Source organism: Phalaenopsis equestris, unplaced genomic scaffold (genome assembly GCF_001263595.1).
Source record: "Phalaenopsis equestris unplaced genomic scaffold, ASM126359v1 Scaffold000846, whole genome shotgun sequence".
NCBI classification, from domain to species: Eukaryota; Viridiplantae; Streptophyta; class Magnoliopsida; order Asparagales; family Orchidaceae; genus Phalaenopsis; species Phalaenopsis equestris.
The window spans coordinates 230,050-242,064 of NW_018165286.1; the positions used below are offsets into that span (position 1 = coordinate 230,050).

Sequence of the window (12,015 nt, forward strand, 5' to 3'; positions counted from 1 at the left end):
TATCCCACTTTTCCTCTCAAATCAAATCACATTGATCGTCTTCCCAGCTCTGTCGAGAAGTCTCCCTCCGGTCAATGCCGGCGCCTACTCAGCTCTTTCCCCTCATCTCCTAAAATTCTCCGCAACGCAGCGCAACTCAACCGTGAAGGAAAGAAGCAATCTCTTCCTTCCGAGTTCAGATAGTTGGAACTCGAGATAAGGAGGACGAAGTGGATTACCGCGTGGAGGCTGCGAGGAATCGGAACCGGCCGGAGATCGGCGAGGGATTAGATGGCCCCCTTCGCTCAGGAGAAGAGCGTGCTTCTCCCGGTCGTTGATTCTCCTCTTTCCGGCGATGAGAGCCTCTTCAAAGGCTCCGGGATGACCAAGAGGGGTGCTCGCGCTGCTCTTTCGTACATGCTCTGTGCAGGTTAGGTCTTCCTCCTGTGCTATTCTTTTTCCGATCTGTTTTGATTATCCTCTTTGGTTGATATTGGGAGTGGGAATCATTAGCATGGTTTGACTGCATATCATTCTACGGAGGGGGAGGGGGGCGTTCGGCACAAATTTTATTTGGAAGGTTTATATACACGCTGCTTAATTCTTATCATATTTCATATCTAGCCCGCATTTTTTAATTTTTACATATGTACCACCTTTCTTATGCATGAGAAGGTGTATATCACATTTAGAAGTTGGAAGATATGCATACATAGCAGTCAATTCTTATGTAATTACCCATCTAATACCTAAACTTCAATTTTTAGGTCTATGGAACCTTAACTATGCATGGAAAGTTGTATTTCACTTTCTTAAATTTCAAATAGTGTTTTTTTAATGTAAAATAAAAGAATTGAGTGGTAAATTTTAAAAAATAAAGGTTCAGTTTTAGATATGTGAACACATAGGAATAGTTGGTGTGTGAGAGAAAAATATCTAACATGTAAACTTCACTCTTTTACATTTATAACACCAAAATCTTTCATAGCACACCAAAACTACTACCATTTTAACTTTAAAAAGAAAAAAAAAGGAAAAAAAAACTTTTTTGGCATAGGTAAGGTGAAATTTATGTAAAAATTAAAGTTTTGGTGTTAGACATGTAAAAACATAGGAATCCAGTGGCATGTATGTAAGTCTTCCAAACAGAAACAACCATCATTACCAGTCCAAAGCTTATTTGAGAAAAGTTGAGGTCTGATAATGGGTCAATATTTACTCTTGAAATTGCCCTACTACTACAACAAAATGAACCCAAATCAGAATTTTCAAGTCCTACAACGTTCTTTGGAAGCAATGTGGCACAACCTAATTTAGTAATGGTGAGTGGTAGGCAATGGTTTTCGTAGGATATCACTTTCAGATGGCCTCAACTTAAATCATTTGCCGTTAAAAATAAGAAAGTGTGGGCTACGGCCTCACCCGCATTTGATATGCTAAAATTTAACTCAATCTTATCAAAAAGGGTTGACTAAGTTTAAAATTAAATTAGATTAGGTGTGCAGGGTTTATGAACTTTGAGTGGAAAGAATAGGGCAGGCGCACATTACTGATTATAAAATGGAAGATTTACATACATACCATTGAATTCCTGTGTTCTTACATATCTAACACCAAAACGTCATTTTTACATACATGCCCACATTGCCTGTGCAGCAAGAGATGTATTTAACTTTTTTAAAAGATAAAAATGATAATATTTTTGATGTGATATGAAAATTTGGGTGTTAAAAATCTAAAAAGTGAAGTTTAAATGTTTGATAAGTAAATACATAGGAATTGGTTATGTATGTAAATGCCCCATATAAGCAATAATAAATAGTAATTCCTTGCATAAAAGTAAATTAAATAGGAATATTAGAAGTTAGTGTGTTGGTAAATTAGGAAAATAATTGATAATGAGTTGAAAGATAACATTTTTACTTGAGAAGAGTTAGTACTAGGATGATTGCTCTTATGATTATTAGCGAGTATATTATAAATGCATTTATGCTGGTATTTTTCAAGTTAGATTAAAAGATTGAAAGTTGGTCAGCTTTGAGAATAGATGGATGAACTGTTATAATATATGCTTTGTGAATAAAGGATGTTATTTGAGTTACCAAATTGGACATATTAGGTTCTAGTAGGATAAACAATGAGAACAAACAATGTATCATGAGCTTATAAATAATATTCAAAAAAGAATCTAGGTGTAGTTCTAATTGATGAGACATATATGTGCAAATAAGTGGATTTTAGAACAATAAAAAGTGTTATGGAAATAGTGGGCTTAGAATTAGCATAAAAAAAATTGGATATATGATATACAATTTTAATGACTTGATATTGATAATAAATCATTATTATTCAAAGATAATGCATGTGTGCCTTCCTGTTGATTTCATGACCATGTAAAACTCATTTGTGGACGAACTTTAAGTCCCTTATCTCTTTGAAAGCATTATTTATTTTGTTACGTTTTGCACATGTCAAAACAACATCAAGTGGATCATTAAGAGGCTGAGGTCTACCAAATGCACCGTATTGATCCATTTTGGCTTAGATGGCCCCTTTTTATTATGCACCATTTATAATTTTTGTAAATACTTCATTGCATGTAAATGAGTTTATTTCTTGTTAATTCATGTAAAAATTCTCAGTAATCACAAGAATAGTTGCTTAACTTTGTGTTCGATATTCCATCTTCATTTTCATCGTATTTATCAGAATTTGTTGATTTGCAATTTTATAGTACTTCTGGTGATGTTCAACAAAGCAGCTTTGTCGTCATATAATTTTCCATCGGCTAATGTCATCACACTTTTACAGGTAACTTCCTCACTCATAATTTTATGATGCTTATTTTGAAAAATGTAAAATAGTCCCCAATTTCTTTTAATCTTTAATTTCAATGTGTGGCTTAGTAATGTTTGTGGCATATATGTCACCCTTTGCAATGACTTACATATAAAAATTATGCTAAAATTTAAACTTCACCAGGCACAAATTCAAGGCCTGTTAACAATCAAACCTTTTTCATATCTTTTTTTTCTCAATCGATTTCATATTGTTTACATACATACCACCTAATTCCTATGTATTTACATATCTAACACCTAAACTTTACTTTTTTTACATTTATACCACCCAATTCTTTATATCACATAAAAAAAAACTTTTATTTTAGCTTTTAAAAGGTTAAATACACCTTTTCGTGCATAGGCTGGGAGGCATAAATGTAAAATTAATTTTTGGGTTTTAGATATGTAAATACATAAAAATTGGTTGGTTTGATTGTAAATCTTCCTTTAATTTTTTATTTTTCATTTTTATAACTCTTGTTTTTATTCTTATCTCTTCATAGATGATATCCTCAACTTCCCTTCTTTTTGTGCTAAAACGTTGGAAGATCATCACTTTCATTGCCAGTGATCACTGGTCTTCAACCGAGTCCGGAAACTTTGTTCCTCCGAAGAAACTTTTGCAAACGCTTCCCCTTTCTTTGGCGTATTTGCTATATATGGTTTGTTGCTGTAAATCTGTTCTAAACTGTTATTTGAAATCATCTGACTTTTTTTAGTAGTTTAGCCCTTTCTCTCCTTTGTGAATAGCTTGCAGGGATGGAGTCTGTGCGTGGAGTAAATGTTCCCATGTATACCACCCTTAGACGCACTACTGTCGTCTTTACAATGATTGTGGAGTACCTACTTATAGGACAGAGGTATACACTTTCTATTGTTGGCAGGTAAACGGCGCGGCCTTTCTTTTTTGTGGCCCTCACAAATTTATTTTTGTTTGCTGTGCAATTTAAATTTACTTTTTAATTCAAATTCAAACAAAATATCTAGTGCTTGAAGCTCCACTAATTTTAGGTCTGCAGAAAGCTTAATGTGCTATATTTTTATATTCTTGAGAGGTTGTTATGCAAATCTAAAATCTATACTCATTTGATATGCAAATCATTTAATTTACAATGTTCTAGTTATCTTTTTCTGTGTGTAAACATATCTATGTGATGATCTTATATGAAAAGGTGGTGTTGTATAGTATTTTTAGTATTTTATTAGAAATAATTCATTACTCTAAGGTCTGTATTTAGTCCGTTTAAGTTCACATTGAATTCAACAATTGTTATGATGAGAAGAGTTGGAGAAATAAATCTTACATTTTGTTAGACTAATTTGCTTTGTCTATTGTTATTGGTTATTTTGGGTCATTTACATACATAGCACATAATTCTTATGTATTTACGTCTATTGTTATTGATTATTTTGGGTCATTTACATACAATTCTTATGTATTTACATATCTCACACATAAACTTTAATATTTACACATAGCTCTCAAATATTTAATATCACATAAAAAATAGCTATATTATCACTTTTTAATGGTGAAATACACCTTTTCATGCATAGGTTTAAAGCACCAAAGTGCTATGAATGTGAATATGAAAGTTTAGGTGTGAGTTATATAAATATATATGAATTGTGTGCTGCGTATGTATATACCCTGCTTTCTATTGCTCTTCTTCTTTTTTTTTTCCCACCCTATTTGCAACTCCTTTTGTAGGCCATTTTCTTTATTGTTAATGTGGTGTTGCCTCAAACTTAAATACTTCCCTTTATTCTATCTTGTTAATTGGCTCAGCTCTCATTGGACCCACCACACTATCTTCTATTGGATGTGATGCATGGCTCCATGTTTTTTTTTTGACGTTATTCATATGGTTTTTTTTTCTTGTAGTAGTAAACTGAGAATTGAATTTGTATGAAAGATTTGATATTGTTGGCTTTCATAAAGGATGATTTGAAAAAGTTTGAATAGATTATGTAATTTTTTTTGTTGTTTTTTTATCTTTCGTTAGCTGTAAATAGAATCTGTCAGACATACATACTCATTTATATTGAGTATTACAACATGGGTTGCTATTTTCTTAAAATTTTTTATTTTGTGTGCTTGTTGGATGTGTATTCTTCGAAGTGCTTTCTAGGTATTACTTATGGGGGCAAGTTTTTTTATACTGGCTTGAGGTCCAATTATTTTTTAAGGTAATTTCTATCGTCATTATTATTTTAATTTGTTTAAATATTTGTTTTGTGTGTGATTAAAATTTGTCTTGGGTTATATGTATTGGATTTTTTATTTTCCTAGTGCCAACTTATTAATGTTTGTTCACTATTTTTCTTATGAAATTTCAAATTTTAATGACTAGTAAATTATCATTTAGAATGACCAAAATGTGTTTTCTATTTTTACATAAAAGTAAGTTTTTTTTTTTTTGCTAAAGTTAAAAGTTGGTATATTTGGATGTGGCTTTAATTTGTTTTTATGGTACATATCATTAGTCATCCTAGGTTGTATTACTAACCTTTAATCATCCTATATGAGATTGGCATTAGAGCTTGCATCATCATTATAATTAAAATATGACATAATACTTCGCCAATAGAAAATATTATTAGACTTGCAATTAAAACAAAATAGTGTGTGGCATTACTCTAAATGAATGCAACTTAACCATTGAGAGGATCAAAATTATGTATTCTTACATTCAATTGGAGGCATATCCTGGAGATATTCTTAGACTAGATTACTGAATTGGATTGCTTCTTTGAAGACTATCATTTATTTGATTTTAAAAAAGTTAGCACTACTCAAATAAAATTAGTTGAGCTTGCTTAAACTTATTCGTTGGCATATTGTATAAAAAATGATCTTAATTTATTAGAATGAAGTGAAAATATGACACTCGATAGGATGCAATGAAGAAAACAGATTCATGTAGCCGACCCCACTAAGTGGGATAAAGGTTTGTTGTTATTGTTGTTGTATGTTTAAACTTATTCGTGTAGTATTGCAAGCAAAACAAAATCTTGATTAATGTGAAATATAAGCTTGAAGAACAATATATGTTATACACAACATTGGGAGCAATTAAATATTCACTTTAAGGGTTATAGACAAAGTAACTCTATTGTGTTTGCAAATTATAATAGGTTTATGGATTTTATATTTAAATGTGATTTTCCTTGACACTTGAGACTATCTTATTATCATTATATATTTTGTTAAATGTCTTGAGCTGTTAAGTTACAATTTATTTAATATAATTAAGGCATTAATCAAATTTTTTATTATTGAAACTTCTTAAGTATGATCTATTAGTACAATATTGCTTGCAATTCAAATCCCCAAAGTTAAATCTTTTTCCTCTCCTCTCAAACATATCAAATATATCTTGAAAAATAAATCGTTTTTTTGCCAAATCCAATATTACTAAAGAGATTGGAATGAATATTGTTTTGAAGATGAATTTGATGAAAATTTATTATTATTGTTGAACTCTTTATATATTGTGGTGTTTGAATTAGAACCTATATTAGAACATAAATATGAACTTGAACTGCTTATAGAAACCCTTGAATATGAACTTGAACTGCTTATAGGAACTCTTGAATATGAACGTAATTTTATAAATGGCATTGAATCTGTCCTTAAATTTATATTTGAAAAATTAACTTGCTAAATATAATAAATGAATAGGAAAGTGAAAAACTCAATCCTAGTTAAGATGCTAAATAAATTAATTAAGTTAATGTAACTCTTGATGAAAATTTTTACAACCTTGTATACCTATTAAAGTGAATTGATTTTATTTATACTTAGCTTTTTTTACATACAAATTCATAAAAGGAGATTAAACGTGGAAAGTGAAATTAAATCAATATTTTGATGAATTTATTAATTAAAAAGACCATAAATAAAATAAATACTGTTTGGTTAATTCTTAAAGTCTGTAAATCATCTCTACTAAGAATTATAACATTCCTGGTTAGCTTTCTTTAAGGAGGTTGTCCATCCATATTGATATTTTCTCTTTGTGTGAATTGCTTGTTTTTAATTTTCTTCATCACCGCAACATATAGGAATAAGTTATAAATCAATACAAGTGTCCCTTAGGATTTGTGATGCATTATAGTATTTTTTTTTACATGTTTTATATTCATAGGATTTGCATAATTTGCACTATATGCATGAAGTTATTCACATAAAGCTAATTATTTATTATGTTCATGAATACTATTTTTGAGATGAATAGGAGACAAGTGGAATTCAATTTGTTGATTAGTGTATTTAAAGACATTACTTATAAGAAAGATGAGGCCTCATAAAAGTATAAAATCTGTCGGGATGAATATTTATGAATTAAAAAACATTAATAATTTTTTAGTGATCAAACTTTAATGTTTCTAATTTAACTTTATTTTATGAATCTACTGTCAGTTCTCTGAATTCCTTTTTCATCCCCTCATGAATTCACATCCAATATCTTGTGAAATTGATTTACTTATCTAGTTTTAGTAGATGACTTTTATGTAAGGATTGTGGCTATTACTAGTGGATATTACAGTTTTTCTTAAAAATGAACATAATGATGCAAATCTTCATCTATACTCATTGTTTATGCAAATCATGTGCATAAATGATGTATTAATTATCTTTTTTCTACCTTATTTTTATATAAAACTATAACTATATTGATGATCCTATTTGAATGGGACATGTTCTCTTATATTTTGAGTATTTTAGTATGATTAGTTCACTATTTTAAGATTCTGAGTTAACTTGTTGAATTTAAAATCAGATTATTTAAAATACATATTCAATTAAATAATTATTGTGATGAGAAGGGTTATAAGGATGTCAATTTTTGGGATATTATGCCTTGTTTTCTGTTACTAGTTTCCTCAACCTACTATCTATTGTTCTACTTCTCATTTCCCGTTACCTGCTATTGCTGTCTCTGTTTTCTACTACTTCCTATTGTTTGGTCTCTGTATAGTTCAGTGCCTTCCTATTATTATTGTCTCAGTCTCCTCAGTCTCCTCAGTCTCGTTCTTCACTACAAGCTATTATTTTATTGAGAAATTTACATATGCAGCACACCATTTTTATGTATTTACATATCTCACACCTAAACTTTCATATTTACTTACAAAGCACTGTGGTGCTTTAATCTTATGCATGATTAGGTGTATTTCACTTTTAAAAAGTGATGCTAGTGTTATTTTTGATGTGATATTAAAGATTTTAGTATTACATGTGTAAATATGAAATTTCATGTGTGAGATAATTAAATACATTAGAATTGTGTGTTATTTATGTAAATGCCCCTATTTTATTTTCATACTACTCATGCTGCCTGTACTTCCCGCTATTCAATTTCCTACAACTAACATCACTGACTCTTGTTATTCTTCCTGTTGCCACCTCTGTAGCCTGCTAATCCAGCTGTTGTTGCCTCTGCTGTCCCACTAATCTTGATATTCTAAGTGTTTGTGTTGGTGCTTGGAGTGATCATTAGGTTTAAGAAACCGGCGAAGATGTTAATTTTTGACTATTTTGTGCTCTTTTTGTTCAACTGAATTCATCTGATGAACATATTTGACCAGGGCTATATTTCTTCTGATTTATCTTCTAACTCAGAGTCATCAAACTGTATTTTGATTAGGGGATTAGTCTCTAAAGGCTTTGTAAGGGGCATTTTAGCGCCCTAGTCTATAAAAATGTTAAATTAGCCTTTACTCCTCTAATATGTGTCGAAACATTCCCTAAACATGTGGATAGCAAAATCATTTCAACCCATCTTAAAAGTGTCTGGGAACTAGTTTGATATTTTATTTACTCTGGGACTAAAATGGTTCCCACAATCGGGTGATTATTTTAGAACATTTCTCAATTTAATAACATCAATGGCAATTTTTTTTCTTCTATTGCATTATTTGATTTGCCTTTTCTTCTTGGCACTTTATAAGTTGTAATTCATCATTATTGTTTGAGTAGTTTATCATTTGTTCTATGTTCTGCTAAATTTAGAAAATTTCTTTTGTTGCTTTCATAGTTTTTTAACTAATAGAATGAATGAATGCTTTGCGTCCTCTGATTCATTCCTCGATGATATACTAAGGATTCTATCAGTGTGGTGTTAATCATTTTTGGAGCATTTATTGCTGGAGCTCGAGACCTATCCTTTGATACCTATGGCTATGCCATCGTTTTTCTCTCCAACATCACAACTGCAATATATCTCGCAACTATAGCTCGCATTGGTTAGACTTCATCTCACAACATTTTTAGTGTATTTAAAATTTTGGGAAATTTACATATGTTGCACACAATTTATATGTATTACCTACCTCACACCTAAACTTTCATATTTACAAACATAGCACTTTGGTGCTTTAAATATATGCATTAAAAGGTGTATTTGACTTTTATAAAAAGTAATAATAGTGCTATTTTTGATGCAATATTAAATATTTGAGTGCTATGCGTGTAAATATGAAAGTTTAGTTGTAAGATATGTAAATACGTAAGAATATTGTTCTACATATGGAATGCCCCTCAAATGTTTTCAGTCCATTTCAGCTTTTTGTCTTGACATTTTTCCTTCTTAACCCTTACATTCAGGGAGAGAGCCGCTCGTGCCGCAAAATAAAACTTATTAAACATTGTTGCTGGTCAACAATTTTCAAGAGAAGGGATGGGAAGTCATGTGGCTTAATTTTACTTTACCAGACTGGAGATCTTGAGATTAGGTAATGACCTTAGCCATCACAGCCACTAAGTGATGAAATTTTTATATTGTATTGACCGCATAGTTTTATTACTAGCTTGTTTTGTGTGGTACATGTTTTTTCTCCAAGAAACATGTATGGAATGCTGTCTGGTATGTGCACCTATTTTATTGATTTGGACACTGATTCGAGGTGATTTGGACTCGACCATCAATTTTACTTACTTATATTCTACAGGATTCCAGGTAGGACCCTATTTCCGCACCCTCACCCATTTGTTTGTGCTGAATCTCTCAGTCTATTTGATGAATTTTGTATTTTACTTGCAAATTTTACTGAGAATTTGATGAAAGTGTGAAGTCCACTTTATCTCTTTTGAGACATTAATATCTCCATCTAATGTGGCACATCTAATGTGGCTATGCCTGATTAATTAAATCGAATATTTTTTTGGGTAGATTTATATATATACCAGATACCACTCAATCTTATGTATTTACATATCTAACATATAAGCTCCAATTTTTACATATATGCCACCTTACCTCTGCATGAAAAGGTGTATTTCACTTTTTAAGAGCTAAAATAGTGGTATTTTTTATGTGATATGAAATGTTTTAGGTGGTATAAATGTAAAAAAGCAAAGTTTAGATGTTAGATATGTCAAAACAAAAGAATTCTGTGGTAATGTACCCCCGTTTTTTTTTCCTGTTTTCTAATGCTGTCACAAGAACTTTAGGGCTTTTATGATTTGTCTATTTCGATAAGCTAAGCGAGCAATATGGAATTTAAATTTTTTAAGCGAAGTTGAACCATTTTATCAACCAAAACAGTTAGGTGGAATAAACTCAATAATTTTGTAATGATAATTAGGAGCTTAAGTTTCAATAAGTTTTTTAGTCAAGTCTAATAATACCGCTTTTGCTAACAAACTTATAATCTGTCGTGAACATAGAATGATTAGCATTAACTGATTGAATTTAGAAAATAATTTGTAAGACACTCAAATGGAAATCAATGACTTTGTACGGATTACGTAGGTGCATTAATTTCAAGAATTTAGGCAGAATTAGAGAAATTCCATGAAGATATTGTAAAGGTGTGGACTTAGCCAAAACTGTTCATTATCCCAATTATTTATGGTATTTATCATATCAATTCTTATTTTTCATTTATCTATGTTGAGTAATGTCTAAGGCGGTAAACCTATTCTCATAAATCAATTTGAATAACTTCCATTCATTAAACTTCACATATGATATTTTTTCTTTCTAATCATTTGCTGTTTATTTTATCGACTTATGTGTGTATATTTTTCTTTAAAAAAAAGTGCTATTTTTAATGATATTAATGATTTGAGTGTGATGTATGTAAATACATAAGAATTACATGCTACGTATGTAGATGTCCCTAAAATTTTTTGCTTAATTTGACATTTTTCCTGATCTATGTTGTTTTAGGCAAATCAAGTGGCTTGAACACCTTTGGTCTCATGTGGTGCAATGGTATGATGTGTTTCTTTTCCTAAATTTGAGGGTGCTTAATTTCCCAATTAATGTCTTAATTTAATTTTGAAATTTTCTGCATATAATTATTTCTCAGTAGGACGCAATGGAGAATAAGGATTCATGTTGCCGACCCCATTTGGTGGGATAAAAGTTTGTTGTTGTTGTTGTAATTATTTCTGTATTTTTTCAGGTCTGGTATGTGCACCTATTTTATTGATTTGGACACTGATTCGAGGTGATTTGGACTCGACCATCAATTTTACTTACTTATATTCTACAGGATTCCAGGTAGGACCCTATTTCCGCACCCTCACCCATTTGTTTGTGCTGAATCTCTCAGTCTATTTGATGAATTTTGTATTTTACTTGCAAATTTTACTGAGAATTTGATGAAAGTGTGAAGTCCACTTTATCTCTTTTGAGACATTAATATCTCCATCTAATGTGGCTATGCCAATTAAATCCAATATTTTTTTGGGTAGATTTATATACATACCAGATACCACTCAATCTTATGTATTTACATATCTAACATGTGATGGTGATATAGATGGGGATGTTATTAGTACAATTCAAGTTGGATGGTTGAAGTTGAGGAATGCATTGGGCCTATTGTGTAATAGAAAAGTATTGCTTAGATTTGAAGAAAATTTTATAAGATGGTGGTGAGACCTATAATATTTTATGACGCAGAATGTTGGCCTATAAAAGAGAATCATAAAACTAGGTTAAGTATTGCTGAGATGGAATGCTTAGATGGATGTGTGATTTTACACTTAGAGACAAAATTCAAAACAAAATATATCCGTGAAAGGATTGGTGAGGGTTGATGTAGCTCCAACGGTAGACAAGAGTTAAGAGGGTCTTCTTTTAGATAGTTTGGTCATATTAAATGTCGACCACATGTTGATCCAAATGTTTTATATTCAACTTTTTTCAAGAAAGGTAGAGATAGACCTAAAAAG

At 30.9% G+C, this 12,015-nt stretch overlaps 1 protein-coding gene across 1 annotated transcript; it reads left to right on the forward strand.

Annotated features, from left to right (window-relative positions):
• On the forward strand, window positions 1–11,338 carry LOC110031821 (UDP-N-acetylglucosamine/UDP-glucose/GDP-mannose transporter; the record flags this gene model as incomplete). The annotated part of the gene is given in 7 exon segments (XM_020735228.1): window positions 1–409; window positions 2,714–2,790; window positions 3,326–3,484; window positions 3,573–3,706; window positions 8,944–9,074; window positions 11,003–11,047; window positions 11,241–11,338. Coding segments are annotated over 7 exon segments (783 nt in total), but the record flags the coding sequence as incomplete, so codon positions are not given.
• Between the last annotated feature and the right edge of the window lie 677 nt (window positions 11,339–12,015).